This window comes from Loxodonta africana, chromosome 4 (genome assembly GCF_030014295.1).
Source record: "Loxodonta africana isolate mLoxAfr1 chromosome 4, mLoxAfr1.hap2, whole genome shotgun sequence".
Lineage (NCBI taxonomy): Eukaryota > Metazoa > Chordata > Mammalia > Proboscidea > Elephantidae > Loxodonta > Loxodonta africana.
This window is the reverse complement of record NC_087345.1, coordinates 88,637,306-88,654,986: the sequence shown is the minus strand read 5'-3', so window position 1 is coordinate 88,654,986 and position 17,681 is coordinate 88,637,306. Positions and strand designations below refer to the sequence as shown.

The 17,681-nt window shown below is 48.1% G+C and overlaps 2 protein-coding genes across 4 annotated transcripts in view; both read left to right on the top strand.

The window, feature by feature from the left end:
• Positions 1–53: 53 nt before the first annotated feature.
• MFSD5 (major facilitator superfamily domain containing 5) lies at positions 54–2,387 on the top strand. 2 transcript variants are annotated; one of them, XM_010597085.3, is made up of 2 exons: positions 54–185; positions 778–2,387. In XM_010597085.3, the coding sequence occupies exon 2, from the start codon at positions 796–798 to the stop codon at positions 2,146–2,148; it is 1,353 nt and encodes a 450-aa protein (XP_010595387.2). In that variant the 5' UTR covers positions 54–185; positions 778–795; the 3' UTR covers positions 2,149–2,387. The 2 variants fall into 2 exon arrangements, with proteins under 2 accessions (XP_010595387.2, XP_023412729.2); XM_023556961.2 differs by having other exon boundaries at positions 65–185; positions 718–2,387.
• A 206-nt stretch (positions 2,388–2,593) lies between these two features.
• ESPL1 (extra spindle pole bodies like 1, separase) overlaps positions 2,594–17,681 on the top strand; it is a 31,792-nt gene continuing 16,704 nt past the window's right edge. For both annotated transcript variants that reach the window (XM_003405049.4, XM_023556974.2), the window contains exons 1-7: positions 2,594–11,402; positions 11,776–11,868; positions 12,164–13,222; positions 13,508–13,612; positions 13,767–13,887; positions 15,877–16,013; positions 17,006–17,199. In XM_003405049.4, coding sequence (XP_003405097.2) covers positions 11,788–11,868; positions 12,164–13,222; positions 13,508–13,612; positions 13,767–13,887; positions 15,877–16,013; positions 17,006–17,199 — 1,697 coding nt within the window. In that variant the 5' untranslated portion in view covers positions 2,594–11,402; positions 11,776–11,787. The remainder of the gene's footprint in view (positions 11,403–11,775; positions 11,869–12,163; positions 13,223–13,507; positions 13,613–13,766; positions 13,888–15,876; positions 16,014–17,005; positions 17,200–17,681) is intronic.

Below are 17,681 nucleotides of genomic sequence, written 5' to 3'. Positions count from 1 at the left end.
CCGTCACGTGACGGGGTCATCATGGCGGCGGCCAGAGGACAGCCCAGCTCCCGGAAGCAGGCTTTGAGGGGCGGGAGCGCTGGTGGAATCCGAGCCGTGGCCGGATCCGGAGCTAGAGCGGGAAGGGCGGCCGGGCGGCCTGGAGCCGGACGCGTCCGGAGCGTCCCCGCAGACCGGGACAACAGGTGAGACGGGGTCTGGGCGAGGCGCGAGTGGGCGTGGCGGCGCTGGGCGGAGGCTAGGGGGCGCTGGGGGGTGACAATGACCTGGAGGAGAGGGAATCCGAGATGCACGCGCGTGTCCCCGAAGCAACTCAAGGGGCCCGTGCGGGCAGGAGGGATGGCTGGGACAGATGACGCGATATGGAGGGCAAAAACAGTCTCCTTTGCGAGGATGGAAGGTAGTAGAAGGAAGTGTACAGAAGCTCTTGTGGAAGAGGGCAGCCCTTTGGAACCTGCGGGACCGGCATTATTGAAGGGACTCCCTCTTTGCTATGCTAGGCACGGGTGGGGCGAATGCTGTCTTCTCCTCTCTCTTCTTACCTCGCCCTTCCCCATAGTGTCCTAGGAGACCGCTCCTCCCACCCACCCAACTGGTCCCTCCGGTCTGAGTTTTGGGGGTGTGGAGCTGAGGGGTGGGGAAGTGGAGTTGGCGGGGTGGGGGGGCTGGGGGGGTGGATGGAGCTGCCTTCTGTTTACACACCCAGTCCCTTGACAGTGCTACCCAGGTAATGGATGTGACTCTGGCCCCCTCCTCATCCTGCCCATCACTCCTCAGGTCGTCCGGGGGCCCGCCATGCTGGTGACTGCCTATCTCGCCTTTGTTGTACTCCTGGCCTCGTGCCTGGGGCTGGAGCTGTCAAGATGCCAGGCTAAGCCCCCTGGAAGAGCCTGCAGCAATCCCTCCTTCCTTCGGTTTCAACTGGACTTCTATCAAGTCTACTTCCTGGCCCTGGCAGCTGACTGGCTCCAGGCCCCCTACCTATATAAACTCTATCAGCATTACCACTTCTTGGAGGGTCAAATTGCCATCTTCTATGTCTGTGGCCTTGCCTCCACAGTCCTCTTTGGCCTGGTGGCCTCCTCCCTCGTGGATTGGCTGGGTCGGAAGAAGTCTTGTGTCCTCTTCTCACTCACCTATTCTCTATGCTGCCTAACCAAACTCTCCCGGGACTACTTTGTGCTGCTGGTGGGCCGAGTGCTTGGTGGACTGTCCACAGCCCTGCTCTTCTCGGCCTTCGAGGCCTGGTACATTCATGAACACATGGAGCGGCATGACTTTCCTAGTGAGTGGATCCCAGCTACCTTTGCCCGAGTTGCCTTCTGGAACCATGTGCTGGCTGTAGCAGCAGGTGTGGCAGCTGAAGCTGTGGCCAGCTGGATGGGGCTGGGGCCTGTAGCACCCTTTGTGGCCGCCATCCCTCTCCTGGCTCTGGCTGGGACCTTGGCCCTTCGCAACTGGGGGGAAAACTATGACCGGCAGCGTGCCTTCTCACGGACATGTGCTGGGGGCCTGCGTTGCCTCCTGTCAGACCGCCGTGTGCTGCTGCTGGGCACCATACAGGCCTTGTTTGAGAGTGTCATCTTCATCTTTATCTTCCTCTGGACACCCGTGCTGCACCCACATGGGGCCCCGCTGGGCATTGTCTTCTCCAGCTTCATGGCAGCCAGCCTGCTTGGCTCTTCCCTGTACCGCATTGCCACCTCCAAGAGGTACCACCTTCAGCCCATGCACCTACTCTCCCTTGCTGTCCTCATCGTTGTCTTCTCCCTCTTCATGTTGACTTTCTCCACTAGCCCAGGCCAGGAGAGCCCAGTGGAGTCCTTCATAGCCTTCCTACTTATCGAGTTGGCCTGTGGGCTGTACTTTCCCAGCATGAGTTTCCTGCGGAGAAAGGTGATCCCTGAGACAGAGCAGGCTGGTGTACTTAACTGGTTCCGCGTGCCCCTGCACCTGCTGGCCTGCCTGGGGCTCCTTGTGCTCCATGACAGTGATCGCAAAACAGGGACTCGGAACATGTTCAGCATTTGCTCTGCCGTCATGGTGATGGCACTGCTGGCGGTGGTGGGGCTCTTCACAGTGGTACGGCATGATGCTGAATTGCGGGTACCCTCACCCAGCGGGGAGCCGTATGCCCCTGAACTCTAACCTTGTTCCAAGATCAGCGGGTTGGGATAGACTCTTGAATCCCTCCTCTTCAGGGCTGTACAAATCTCTCTGTGACTTGACTTTTGACTCGCAGTCCCTCAGCCTGTCCTGGGGCCCCTGCTGCCAGTGCTTTGGGTTGGGGAGGACATAGGGGTAATGGACTGGAAAGAAGGTGCCAAAACTTGCCTCTGTGTTACTCCCTTTCCCCTTACCACTTTAAAATAAACTCTCTTAACTGACCATTGATTTGATTTACTCATCCTCACCTGTACCCACCTCAGTAGCTTTTGGTGAGTGATCAATTGAAGGTTTTAAGGATAGAGGTGGGGTTACCATCAGAAGGTTTGTTTTTCTGACCTCTCCAAGACTGTCTCCAGTTCAAACTGAGAGCTATGGAATTACCTCTCAGCAAAACTGGGGGAGGGGGGGTGGGGGGGTGGGGGAAGGGCCTTAGGTTCCTAGGTCCTCCATATTTCTCTACCCTGGGGAGAAGCACCCCCTTCCCAGTTGCCAAGCAGAACTCTTGCTCCACAGCCAGGGTGAGATGATCTCTGGAGCACATGGGGTAAATGCCCAGTATGCCAAGCCACTTAACAAAGATTCCAGGGGCTTGGGCTGCTGCTCTGACAACCCACTGGGACAAACCTGGGGGGCGGGGGGCTTCCTGTAGGAAGCAGCTCACACTTCAGCACATGGATGCTTCCTGTTTCTTCTGCCTTGATGGTTATGACTGCACCATCTGTCCAGCTTCTGGGCCCAGCAGATCCTGTGTTCCTGCATGAAACCTGAGTGAAGGGCTGCCAAGAGGAGAGAGCAGTGAATGGCTGAGGGACTGAGACACCCTGTCTGTACCTGACTGTTCCCCACCCAGCCTGAGTGAGGGTGAGGGAGCCACCAGGGCAGGAAACAGGACCAGTGGGAACACCAGTTCTGTGGGCCCCTCCCTGCCTCACCTCGCCTCTGATTATATCAGCTTTTCCTCCTCCCACCAAAACCTGGGCTTCTCAGGGGAAGCAGAGGCAATCTTAAGAAGGGTGGGGATGGAGGGAAGGTAGGCTCAAGGTGTGTCCTAGAATGTATTTGAGATGGGCATGGGGGGCCCACTGTTCTAGAAAAGGGATGAAGGCCTATCCTTGAGTCCCAGACTACTTCCCAGACAAGAGGATGCAAAACCTTCTAAGACCTGCAAGTTCCAACCTGTGTGGAGATAGTATCAGCTGGTGCTGAAGGAATGTAGGGTGGATGGGCTTCTAGAGGATGAGGCTGAGGGGGAGGAGTGGGTGGTGGTCTCAGGTTCGTACTCAGAGCTGGTTCCTACTAGGCTGCAGGAAACAGAAATTGAGTTTAAGTAAAAAAAAAAAAAAAAACAGTTATCTTTTCCTCCCCCCATCAACTTGAGTCTAAGACAGAGTCTGTTGCAATAAGCCCACTTCTGCTCTGCTGATCTGGAGTTACATATATAGTTATTTGTAGACTTTCCTTTTTTTTTTTTACTATATTGTGAATTTCTAGAGGGCAGGAGGAAACTGTCTTAGTCACCTTTGTGTCCCCCTGTATACTCCCAAGTGTGTGCTTTGCCTACAGCTGTGCTCAGTGTGTGTCTGGAGAGGAGACAGGCTAGCTCACATCTGGCTTTTCAAGAACCACCCATTTGGGAAGTCTATTAGACTGGAATCTACAGCGTAATTAATGGATTTGTGGGGTTTTTTTTTTGTAATTTTTATTGTGCTTAAGTGAAAGTTTACAAATCAAGTCAGTCTCTTACACAAAAACTTATATACACCTTGCTACATATTCCCAGTTACTCTCCCCCTAATGAGACAGCCTGCTCTCTCCCTCCACTCTCTCTTTTTGTGTCCATTTTGCCAGCTTCTAACCCCATCTACTCTCTCATCTCCCCTCCAGGCAGGAGATACCAACATAGTCTCAAGTGTCCACCTGATCCAAGAAGCTCACCCCTCACCAGCATCCCTCTCTAACCCATTGTCCAGTCCAATCCATGTCTGAAGAGTTGGCTTCGGGAATGGTTCCTCACCTGGGCCAACAGAGGGTCTGGGGTCCAAGACCACTGGGGTCCTTCCAGTCTCAGTCAGACCATTAAGTCTGGTCTTTTTATGAGAATTTGGGGTCTGCATCCCACTGCTCTCCTGCTTCCTCAGGGGTTCTCTGTTGTGTTCCCTGTCAGGGCAGTCATCGGTTGTAGCCGGGCACCATCTAGTTCTGGTCTCAGGATGTTGTAGTCTCTAGTTTATGTGGCCTTTTATCTCTTCGATGGGTTTGTGTTTTGGGTGCCAGTAATTATTTACTGTTGGAAGTGTGAGGGGCCCCACATTCCTAAGTGATAAAGAAACAGGGGACTAGGGAAGACAGACGAATGGGGTTTCTTTAACTTTGTCCATGTTGAGCTTTAAAGGGGCTGGCAGCAGATAGAGTGGAGAGGGTTCTTTCCTGTCAGACTCACAGGGTGTTAGGGGCTGGAAGGCATCTTAGAGACTGTTCATTCAACCTTAAACATATATTTTTTTTCTGGTTCTTTTTATTATTTTTAAATTTTTATTGTGCTTTAAGTGAGAGTTTACAAATCATGTCAGTCTCTCATACAAAAATTCATATATACCTTGCTATATACTCCTAATTGCTCTCCCCCTAGTAAGACAGCACACTCCTTCCCTCCACACTCTCTTTTCGTGTCCATTTGGCCAGCTTCTGACCCCCTCTGCCCTCTCATCTCCCCTCCAGACAGGAGCTGCCTGTATAGTCTCATGTGTCTACTTGATCCAAGAAGCTCACTCTTCACCAGTATCATTTTCTATCCCATAGTCCAGTCCACTCCCTGTCTGAAGAGTTGGCTTTGGGAATGGTTCCAATCTTGGGCTAACAGAAGGTCTGGGGACCATGACTTCCGGGGTTCTTCTAGTCTCAGTCAGACCATTAAGTCTGGTCTTTTTATGAGAGTTTGGGATCTGCATCCCACTGCTCTCCTGCTCCCTCAGGGGTTCTCTGTTGTGTTCTCTGTCAGGACCTTAAACATATTTTTATTTGCACACCTGCTACATGCTATGCGTTGTGTTGCTAGGTGCTGGTGAAAAAAAGATTTTTTTTTTTTGGTGAAATTTTTTACCCAGAAGAAACACCCGTTTGAAGAAAGGAAGTGACTTGCCTAAGGTCATGCAGCAAGTGGGTAGTAACCTAAAAAACCCTTTACTGTCAAGTCGATTCTGACTCGTAGTGACCTTATAGGACAGAGTAGAACGGCCCCATAGGGTTTCCAAGGAGCAGCTAGTGGATTCAAACTGCTGAACTTTTGATTAGCAGCTGCACCTCTTAACCATGACACCACCAGGGTTTCTGGTGGATGGTAAAGCTGAGGCTAAACCTTGCCTCTTACTGGCAACCCAGTGTCTCTTCTATGGCATACACTGCCTGTGCCCCATGAGTGTTCACCTACCTGCCTTTTCTTCTCCAGCCCTGCTTCCCTGTCCCAAGACCTGCCCCTGGAGAAGGACAAGAAAGTGGGAGTGTCTAGCCTTGGTCTTCCTGGTCTGTTTTCGGGACCTGTCCATATGGGTCTGAGTGATAGGTTCACTATCTACAAAATGCTGAGAGGCAGTAGAGAGAGACGGTTCAGAGCATGAATCCAGACCCCAGCTGGCTGGGGCTGCCTCAGTTTCCTCATCTGTAAAATGGAGATGATAGCATAGTTTCTACCCTATAGGGATTTTGAGAGAATTAAATGCACGACTCAAAATGAGAAGAAACAGCTGCAAAGATCCATTAATAATCAGAACCTGGAATGTACGAAGTATGAATCTAGGAAAACTGGAAATCATAAAAAATGAAATGGAATGCATAAACATCGATATCCTAGGCATTAGTGAGCTGAAATGGACTGGCTCCAGGAATTGAAGGAATATCAATTGAGATGTTTCAACAAACAGATGCAGCGCTGGAGGTGCTCACTCGCCTATGCCAAGAAATATGGAAGACAGCTTCCTAACCAACTGACTGGAAGAGATCCATATTTATGCCTCTTCCCAAGAAAGGTGATCCAACTGAATGTGGAAATTATAGAACAGTATCGTTACTATCACATGCAAGCAAAATTTTGCTGAAGATCATTCAAAAACGGCTGCAGCAGTATATCGACAGGGAACTGCCAGAAATTCAGGCTGGTTTCAGAAGAGGACATGGAACCAGGGATATCATTGCTGATGTCAGATGGATCCTGGCTGAAAGCAGAGAATACCAGAAGGATGTTTACCCGTGTTTTATTGACTATGCAAAGGCATTCGACTGTGTGGATCATAACAAACTATGGATAACACTGTGAAGAATGGGAATTCCAGAACACTTCATTGTGCTGATGAGGAACCTTCACAGTTGTTCGGACAGAGCAAGGGGATAGTGATTGGTTTAAAGTCAGGAAAGGTATACGTCAGGGTTGTATTCTTTCACCATACCTATTTAATCTGTATGCAGAACAAATAATACGAGAAGCTGGACTATATGAAGAAGAACGGGGCATCAGGATTGGAGGAAGACTCATTAACAACCTGCGTTATGCAGATGACACAACCTTGCTCGCTGAAAGTGAAGAGGACTTGAAGCACTTACTAATGCAGATCAAAGACCACAGCCTTCAGTATGGATTACACCTCAACATAAAACAAAAATCCTCACAACTGGACCAACGAACAACATCATGATAAACAGAGAAAAGATTGAAGTTGTCAACGATTTCATTTTACTTGGATCCGCAATCAACAGCTACGGAAGCAACAGTCAAGAAATCAAAAGACGCATTGCATTGGGGAAATCTGCTGCAAAGGACCTCTTCAAAGCGTTGAAGAGCAAAGATGTCACCCTGAGGACTAAGGTGCGTCTGACCCAAGCCATGGTAGTTTAAATCACATCATCTGCATGTGAAAGCTGGACAATAAAAAGAAAGACCGAAGGAGAAGAACTGACGCTTTTGAACTGTGGTGTTGGCGAAGAATATTGAATATACCATGGACTGCCAAAAGAATGAACAAATCTGTCTTGGAAGAAGTGTGGCCAGAATGCTCCTTAGAGGCAAGGAGGGCGAGACTGCATCTTACATACTTTGGACATGTTGTCAGGAGGGATGAGTCCCTGGAGAAGGACATCATGCTTGGCAGAGTACAGGGTCAGCGGAAAAGAGGAAGACCCTCAACGAGGTGGATTGACATGTTGGCTGCAACAATGAGCTCAAGCATAACAACGATTGTGAGGATGGCGCAGGACCAGGCAGTGTTTCGTTCTGTTGTGCATAGGGTCGTTCTGAGTCGGAACGGACTCAATGGCACCTAACAACAACAGCAACTGTAGTTTAAGGAGCCTTGGCGGTACAGTGGTTAAGCGCTCAACTGGAGACTAAAAGTTCTGCAGTTCAAACCCACCAGCTGCTCATGGGAGAAAGTAGTGGCAGTCTGCTTCCATAAAGATTTACAGCCTTGGAAACCCTGTGGGGCAGTTCTACTCTGTCTTACAGGGTCACTGTGAGTTGGAAGCGACTCTACAGCACAGGGTTTGGTTTTTGGTGTTCTGTAGTTAAGTGCTTAGAACAGTGTTTGGCGTACAGTGTAAGCACTGCATAAGTGTTTGCTTTTATATTTTATTTGCTAATTTTTCAATCCAGCTGAACGTATCTGGATATGGGTGTGAGAATGAGGAGATGGGGCTGTAATGGTGTGTAACTTTCCAACACTTCTCAGTGGTGGGGTGATTCCCTACAGTGTTTATACTTGGTGCTGGCCCCGGATGAAGTATCAATCTATTTGAGAGGTCTTCTGCTTTGGGGTATGTGAGCAGCTGAGTTGGGTGTCAGTATGTTCCACTTGAACTCATTTCCTCCTCCTCAAGTGGGAAGGTCAGTTTGGGGGCAGACTTGATACACACCACCATCTTTCTCTAAGAGGCTCCTGATTTTCTGAATTTCCATCCAGCTGGACATATCGTTATTTGATGTGGAGCTTTTAAATGATCCTGAGGAAAGCAGAGAAGCTTCCCAAGGAAACAGGAACCAATGGGCAAGGGGGCAGGAGGACTGGCAGTGAAGACAGCCCTGAGGCCTTCTCTTCTTGGAGATCCAGTCACTGCCCAGAGAGAGGAGGGGGCTGATCCCAGCTACGGCCATGGCCCTTTTGCTGGGTGTAGGCTCTGCTCCCCATTGCTCTTTTCTCTAATCCCAACCGTGTGGTCTTTTCTGTCCCTTTTATTATTTTCTGCCACTGCTCCCCACAGAATAGAATTATAAAACAAAGTTTGTCATGCTTGGGATCAGATATAATGTTATAAAAATACTTCATATTTGCTTTAAGTTTTTTTGTTTTTTTTACAATAAAGTTACATATGTTGTTATGTGCTGTGGAGTTGGTTCTGACTCAGAGCGACCCTATGTACAACAGAATGAAACAAAGCGCAGTCCTGAGATTTTGAATGCTTTCCAACCTAAGGGACTCATCTTCCAGCACTATATCAGACAGTGCTCTGCTGCTATTCATAAGGTTCTCACTGGCCAATTTTTTCAGAAGTAGACCACCAGGCCCTTCTTCCTAATCTCTCTTAGTCTGGAAGCTCCACTGAAACCTGTCCACCATGCGTGACCCTGCTGGTATTTGAAATACTTTTGGTATAGCTTCCAACATCATAGGAACATGCAAGCCAAAACAGTACTACAAACTGACAGAAACATGGTGGAAATTTACATATACTCATTGTAAAATTCCTGCTGTCAAGTTGAATCAATTCCAACTCATAGTGACCCTATTGGATAGAGTAGAACTGCTCATAGGGTGTAATCTTTACAGAAGCAGGCTGTCACATCTTTTTCCCATTGAGCAGCTGGTGTGTTCAAACATCCGATCTTTCTGTTAGCAGCTGTGCCCTTAACCACTGCACTACCAGGGCTCCTCATTGCAAAATAAAACCAAAAAAAAAAAGCCCAAACCCATTGCCGTTGAGTCAATTCCAACTCATAGTGACCCTATAGTACAGAACAGAGCTGCCCCAAACAGTTTCCAAGAAGCGCCTGGTGGATTTGAACTGCCGACCTTTTGGTTAGCAGTGTAGCTCTTAACTACTACACCAGCAGGGTTTCCCACTGTAAAACAGTCAAGTGCAAATACAGAAGTCCATATTTGAGACAAATATGTTAATATAATGTTATATTAAAATACGTTATATTTGATGTATAAATATAATACAAATATATAGAAATATAAAATGTAAAAAATGACAGATTCCCTTAATCCTGCCCATCAGAGATTACCACTGTTAAGTGTTTGGTCTAGCTCACTGGCTTTAAAATTAGTACACATACATATATCCAAAAAAACCAAAAACAAACCCAGTGCCGCCGAGTCGATTCTGACTCATAGCGACCATATAGGACAGAGTAGAACTACCCCATAGAGTTTCCAAGGAGCGCCTGGTGGATTCGAACTGCTGACCCTTTGGTTAGCAGCCGTAGGACTTAACCACTATGCCACCAGGGTTTCCCATACATATATATCAGTAAAAATTGTATCATACCGTTCATGCTGTTCGGCAACTTTTTTTTTTTACATAACCATATATCTTTATTATTATTTTTTGACAATTAAAATCCACAGGAAGACTATAGCCATCATTCATGTTTCTTAGGCATCTTGATATGTCAGTACATGTAAGACATGCGTTTTAATGGCTGCATAGCACTGTTAGGGCCTTTGGAAAGCGTTTCAAGGGTATTCTACTTGAAACCCCGGGAAGTGGTGAGGGCTTGGTGTTACTATCCCTGTTTCACAGAGAAACAACAAATTGAGGTTGAAAGGAGAACCTAGCTCCTCTGTCCAGGCTCCAGTCCAGAGTTCTTTCCACTACTCCGTGCTGCCTCTTTATAAGCTTGGATTCAGGGTGAGAAGTTGAATTATGTGATGGGATTCACATTCATATGAGTAAGCATTTTTTTTTGATACTTAACAGAACTTCCTGTTTCTTGCAGGAAGTAGAAGAGGAATAAGGAAAGGAGAAATTCTCTGCCTTTGAGGAGTTTAGAATCAACTGCGTATAATACATAACGTTGGGAAAAAGAATTCTAGAACACTTGTTATACAACATGTAGATAAACAGATTGCTAAAATGAAAACAGGAGGAAATGAGCACTGAGAGAATTGATGTATTCGTTCATCAAATATTTATGAACAGCTCTCTGCCGTGCCCTACAGGAGATATTCCTGTCATGTCTGTAACACATATTTTATACCTGCATTAATATTACCATTTCAACGCTGAGGTTTTTTTTTTTTTTTTTTTTTTGAGATCTCATTATTTTTTATTTATTTAAATAGTTTGTCTTCCCTGGTAGATTCTGAGCTTCTAAAAGATGTTGATGATTACGGAGAGAGACGATGATGGAGAAGGATGAATTGCCCAGTAGAGTTAATTAGGGAAAAGCAGAATGAGGTACCACAGTTTTGAGATGAATTCTTTGGTAGGGGAAGGAAAGAAGTTGAGCCAGCTGAATCGGTATGCTTGAGGAAGTGGTTACTACTTACAAATAAAAGCCATTGACACTGAAAAATTCCCAGAGAATGAAATTCCCTAGGTCTTTCACTCACGCCCCAAACCTCACCTACCCGCCCCCGTTAATGAGCGCCAGATTCTCTATCTCATACAACCGATGGAAGGAGCATGGCTGGAAGATAAAGGGAAAACTGGAGGTCGCCACGGTACTCATTTCAGCGTCCCTAAAAAACTGTATATTAAAAGAATTAAATGAAAGGCTACACCCTTTTTTCCTACTAACCCAAACCGCTTGAGTTCCAAGTAAGTTCTTTTTGTTGTCCAGCCTAATTTTCTTCTCTTGAAATAAATACTCTTGCCTGAGCTCTCCAGATAAAGAGGGGAAGGAGGTATGGGGCTGACCTTCCCGAAAGCGACTTACCGACAGGTAGCTGAAGAACTAAACCCTGACTGGTAAAAGGAAGAAACCCGCGCCCCCAAGAGGCCTTAACGCCCAAAGCAACAGGACCTCGCAGGCTTGCATCACGTGACGATGAAGCGCTGCAGATAAACTACAACTCCCAGGGTGCCGCGCGGCCCGCCGGCGTTACGCAGCTCTCGCTGATTGGTCGGTGAGATATTTGAAAGGAGGGGCTGGCGCGGAAAAGCGAAGGTTACATTTTGAGCCCTCGCGAAGTAACTCCGGCTGTTAAGCCCTGGGCCTGCAACGAAGGGGGACCTCTGGGGCGGTAAGTCCAGGAGGGACTCGTGGTCTTGTGTACGCGCGGAGGCGAATGGGACTCCCAGTGTACTGATTTGGGGAAGAGGCGGCGGCCGCTCTGCGGGGAGGGTCGGGAGATTTTTGGACGTCTTGGTAAGCTCTGAAGAGCTCTGTGGAGGCCTCTGGGGTGGCGTTGGGGTGGTGAGGGCCGGGATCGGCCGGGAGGAAAGAAAAGCTGTAGTGGCAGTTTACACTGGGAGCCCGGTGTCCTGGCAGGGTTTTTTTTTTTTTTTTTTTAATAGGATTCTTTACCACCTTCTTCCATGGCCTTTAAGCCCTTCGCCCATTCTCTATTTAGCGCCATACTAATCTATGCCTTCCCTAATCCGTCGCCTCCCTAGCTCTTCGGCGCCATGAGGAACTTTAAAGGAGTCAACTTTGGGACTCTGCTAAGCAGTCAGAAGGAAGCTGAAGAGTTGCTGCCTGAATTGAAGGTGGGGAGCTGTCTGGCTTGGGATATTCCTGGCTCTCCGAGCTGAGGGAGGAGTTGAGGGCCTGCTGCTCAGAGGAATGGGAGGGAGGGCCTGGGACTGTGGCCACCAAGATGGGGAAAGCAACTGAAGTTGCTTGGAGATGTGATCTAAACAAACTTGACCAGGATTTATTTTTTACATTGTTTTCAAGGGAAAGACAAGAAGGGAACCCTATCCTGAACTAGTGTGTTCCAGTTCTTTTCCCTACCTCTTTTCCTTTCTTTGGTAGCCAATTCACACCTTCCACTTCTCCTAGGAGTTCCTGTCCAAGCCTCCAGCTGGTCCTCCCAGCTGCCGATATGATGTAGAAAGAAGACAAGCCTGTGATGCTATCCTGAGGGCTTGCAATCAGCAGCTGACTGCCAAACTGGCTTGCCGTGAACACCTGGGGAGCCTGCTGGAGCTGGCAGAACTGGCCTGCCATGGCTACTTGATGTATACTCCCCAACGCCCTCCCCTCTACTTAGAACGCATTCTCTTCATCTTCTTGCGGAATGTTGCCGCACAGGGCGGCCCAGAGGCTACGCTTCGCCTCGCCCAGCCCCTGCATGCCTGCTTGATGCAGTGCTCTCACCAAGCTGCTTCCCAGGACTATGAGGCTGTGGCCCGGGGCAGCTTTTCTCTGCTTTGGAAGGGGGCAGAAGCCCTGGTGGAGCCGAGAGCTGCATTCTCAGCTCGGCTGAAGGCCTTGAGCTTCCTAGTGCTCTTAGAAGATGAAAGTACCCCCTGTGAGGTTCCCCACTTTGCTTCTCCAACAGCCTGTCGAGTAGTAGCTGCCCATCAGCTGTTTGATTCCAGTGGGCATGGTTTGAGTGAAGCAGATGCTGATTTCCTAGAAGACCTGCTCTCCAGGCATGTGATCAGAGTCTTGGTGGGTGAGGGAGGGAGCTGTTCTGGCCCCCTTTCTCCCCAGAGGGCCCTCTGCTTCTTAGAGCTCACCCTGGAACATTGTCGTCGTTTCTGCTGGAGCCACCACCACAGCAGGGCCACCAGAGTGGTCAAAAAGGCCCATGGTTACCTAAAGAACACAGATCTGGCCCCCAGTCTCCAGCTGTGCCAGCTGGGGGTTGAGCTGCTGCAGGTCGGAGAGGGAGGACCCCAGGGAGTGGCCAAGCTTCTGATCAAGGCATCAGCTGTCCTGACTGCCAGTATGGAGGCACCATCACCACCGCTGCGGGCATTGTGTGACAGCTGCCAGTTCTTCCTCTCAGGCCTGGAGAGAGGCTCCAAGAGGTGCCACAGACCTGAAGCTGTTCTGGGCCTCTTCGCTTTCCTTGGCAGCTACTGCTCCCTTATCCGGCAGCTGCGGGATGGTGTGAGTTAAGGACCTGGAGGTAGGGTGGGTACGTGGTTCTATGGATTCACTACCAGTCTGTGGTCTCTGGCAAGATCCAGAAGCCCTGGCTTCCTCCTTGGCATGCTCTCTAGACTATGCCTGGCCAACCAGCTAGCAGCTTGGGCTATCTTGAGAGGGCAGTGGCTCCCCCTGATATCGTTCCTCCTCTTTGGACTGTGTCAGCTCTCCAGAACCCTGCACCACGATTTTCAACTTGGAACTTTTTATCTCGGGCCCTAAACCAACCTCCTCTTCCTTCCTCAGGTCTGTGGGAACTCCTCTAAGCAGCAGCAGTCTTTGGTTCAGATGCACTTTCAGGGACTTCACCTCTACACTGTGGTGGTTTATGACTTTGCTCAAGGCTGTCAGGTACCATCTGGGACCCAAGGAACCTGGGTAGTGTCCGAGGGTCTGGGGCTGCTCAGCTGCCCTAGGTGGAGCTTTTGGGTTGCTTTGGCTTTGGCTTTTACGACCCTGGACCTGTTGTAACTCCTCTCACCCTCAAACCTTCTCGTTCCTTCAGGTAGCTGATTTGGCTGACCTGGCCCAGATAGTGGAGAGTTGCAAATCAACTGTTGTCTGGATGCTGGAGGCCTTAGAGGGTCTGTCAGGCCCAGAGCTGACGGACTATCTGGGGATGACTGGTTAGTGCCCTGGGCCCAGATATGGGCTCATGGTGGATCATCACTCAGGAGGAAGGCAAATAGCACTTGGTGGATGGTTCTGATCATTGTGGAGGGGGTGCTGGCGGGGCGGGGGGGTGGGAGTGCTGTTTATGATTTAAGGAGACAGTGAAAAAGGTGTTTATAAGTATCAGTTACTCTAACACCAGTAGACAAGTGATGAGGCTGATTTAAAACAGCAGACACTAAGTTCTTTCTCATTGACTTTGAAATCTGACTGGGTATTTGTTTCATGAAAACATTCGTACCTAATATACAACTTTATGACCTTTCTATATATTAAGATTTAAAGGACATTTATAACTTTTTTTTTAAACCAGGTAGACCATTCACATAGTTCAAAATTCAAATTGTACAAAAGAGTATACAGTGAAAAGTCCCTCTTCCACCCCTAACCCATAGCCATCCAAGTTCCTCTCCAGAGGCAATTATTACCAATTTGTTAGCCTTTTGGAGATATTCTATGTATATATAAACACACATGCATATACATTTCTCTCCACCCTTTTTTATTGAAGTATATGTATATACATCATAAGTGTATATAGCTTGATGAGTTTTCTCAAACTGCACACTTTGTAACCAATATCTGAGTCAAGTAACTTCACGAGTTGAACCCTAGAAAACTGCTCCTTACGCATTCTTCCAGTCACAGTCCGCCCCCAACAGTAACCACTATTTTAACAGCATAGTTTAGTTTTGCCTATTTTTATACTTCATAATAAATTTCTCTTTCATTTTAAAAAAAGCATGGATCTTCAGTTTAAGTCATGTGGTCCCAATGAGTTCTGTCACTGGAAGATCCTGGAGAACTTTTCATATTCTCAGTGGTTGAACCAAGCTAGAGAGATGAGAATATCATCATAAGTCACAAAAGTTATTAGTGTGAATGTTCCTTCCGTGGAGGATTGAAAACTGACTTTATTTTTTTCCAACGGTCTATGTTGCTACATGAGTAAGTTATTGGAATTTAGGAAAATTTCATTCAGCAAATATTTATTGAGTATTTACTGTGTGCCAAGTACTATTCTGAGTATCTGGGATGTGTCAGTGAACAAAACAATGATCCCTGTCCTCATGGAGCCACATTTTAGTTGGAGGAGAAAGATACTAAACAGACAGAATAAATAAGCAAACTATAAACATGCTAGAAAGTGGTAAGAAAAAGAAAAAGTAGAGCAGGATAAGAAAGGGGACTAAGAGTTCAAGGTGGGTGAGGAGAGAAGGTTACCATTAAATGGGGTGATCAGGGCAGGCCTCACTGAGAGGGTGACATGAGCAAAGAGTTGGAGGATGTGAGGGAGTTAGCCGTGTAGATACCTGGAAAAGAGCATCCCTGGCAGAGGAGACAGCCAGTGACAAGGCCCTAACGCAGGACAGTGTCTGGTATGTTCAAGGAAAGCAAGCAGGCCAGTGTGGCTTCAGTGCAATGAGTGAGGGAGAGGGAGGTAAGAGACAGACCAGAGTATTTCCCCTAAAATGCTGACTTTTGGGGCATTGGGCAGAAATTGAATTTCTGGGGTGGTACAAATAGTTAATGCATTCAGCTGCTAACTGAAAGGTTGGAGGTTTGAGTCCACCCAGAGGCACCTCAGAAGACAGGCCTGGTGATCTACTACTGAAAAATCAGCCATGGAAAACAGTTCTACTCTGACACACACGGAGTCACTGTGAGTCGGAGTCGACTGCAAATGTTCCGTCATGTTAGGCAGAGATTGGCATGTGAGGAGAGGTGGGCCACGTGTAGGAATGAGGACTTAGAGCATGCAGAGGGCCTGGTGGTGTGGACTTCCTTAATGGAATGGAGGGCATTGGCTGAACTGCTCCTTCCTCATTCCCTAGCAGTAGGGGTTCCTGTCTGACCTAGAAGCTGATGAGCAGACCCCCAGTCAAGCCTCTCTGTTACTTCCTCTCTGACAGGACGTCAATGGTCTTTTTTCTCCCCTGCAGCTTCTTACACCAGTAACTTGGCCTACAGCTTCTATAGTCACAAGCTCTATGCCGAGGCTTGTGCCATCTCTGAGCCCCTCTGTCAGCACTTGGGCTTGGCGAAGCCAGGCGCCTGTCCTGAGGTGCCTCCTGAGAAGGTATGAGGGAATGTGAAGGACAGGAAGGGAGGTTAGGGGTTTGAGGGGAGAGGGAGCTTGGGTAGAATGAGAGGGCCTGGCCAGGAGGGTGTCAGGAGCTGCATGCTGGCATAAGTATCTGGTACAGCATTTGCCAAACCTCACCTGTACTATTGTTTATTATTTACTTATGCTTCTTTTAAATTGATTCACTTGTCCTAAGCCAATATTTCTCAACCTGGCTACACATTAGAATTGCCTGAGAAAATGTTAAAAAAAGTAGTAATGTCTGTCCCAGACCAATCGCATCAGAATCTGTGGTGCTGAACCCCAGGCAAGTGGATTTTTAAAAAGTTTCCTAGTGGTCTTTTGGGCAGCCACAGTGAGAAGCCGTTCTTAAGCAAGAATATCCATGAAATCATAGATTGGTAGACAGGATGGGTCATAGAGGGCCTTGGGTTTCGTCCCTGAGTGAGATGATGAGGCTCTAAATGATTTGAGCAGAGGTGTGGACGTCAGATTTGCATTTTGGATTTCTGTGTCATCCCTGTGGAAAGTGGAACGCAAGGGACAAGACTGGCAGCAGGGCCCCCAGGCTGTTACAGGAGCCTAGGTAGGAAAGGATGGGGGTCAGAGCTGAAGCAGCTGTTCTAGGGATGGAAAGAAATGAATACGTGCAAGGAGTTTAGGATTAACCTGGTAAGTGACTGGCCTGAAGGAGGGAGAAAGAAGAGTCAAAGATAGCCTACATTTCTGACTCGAGGAGAAGGTGCTGTTTGCTAGGTAGAGGATTATAGGAGGGGTGCAGATTGTTGCCTCTGAAGTTAAGAGCTCCCAGGGTATTCTTAATGAGATTGTCCCCTGCCTTGAGCCCAAGGTAGGGAGTGGGGGCAAGAGGACCACTGCCCACCCCTTACTATGTATGTGTATACATCTACCTGTGTATACAAGTATTCTCCCACTGTACAGACTCATTGGCTCCTCTCAGTTTGGTCTGTTCCTTTTCTCTGCAGCTGCATAGGTGCTTCCGGCTACATGTGGAGAGTTTGAAGAAACTGGGTAAGCAGGCCCAGGGCTGCAAGATGGTGACTTTGTGGCTGGCAGCCCTGAGGCCCTGTGGCCCTGAACACATGGCTGAGCCAGTCAACTTCTGGGTTCGGGTCAAGATGGATGCGGCCAGGGCTGGAGACAAGGAGCTACAGCTGAAGTGAGTCAGTGGGAAGGGAAATAACCATGTCTGCACCATGGATAGGCTGGCTTTTTGGATCCACGGTCATGTCATTCCATCTTTATGTCTGAAAAAGGCACTGATTCCTTCGTTCATCAGTTATCCATTTAGTGCCTACTATGTGCCAGCCAGCGTGCTAGGTACTGGCACTGAGGGTATGGTGGTGAATCAAATAATGTTCATGCTCTCATGGAGTTTATATTATACTTGGGGAGACATAAAAAACCAGTACATTTCGTATATATTCTATGAAGATAAATGATGCTTTGCTAAAGAGGGAGCCCCTTTAGATGGTTTATTTAGAGGAATGCCTTTTTGAAGAAGTGATACATGAGATGAGACCTGATGATGTGGCATAATCCACCATTTTTTTTTTAATTATTGTGCTTTAGATGAAGGTTTATGGAACAAACTAGCTCCTCAGTAAACATTAGTATACATATTGTTTTGTCACATTTGTT

Coding starts and splice junctions, on each gene's coding strand:
- MFSD5 (XM_010597085.3), top strand. CDS start 796: ATGCTGGTGACTGCCTATCTCGCCTTTGTTGTACTCCTGGCCTCGTGC.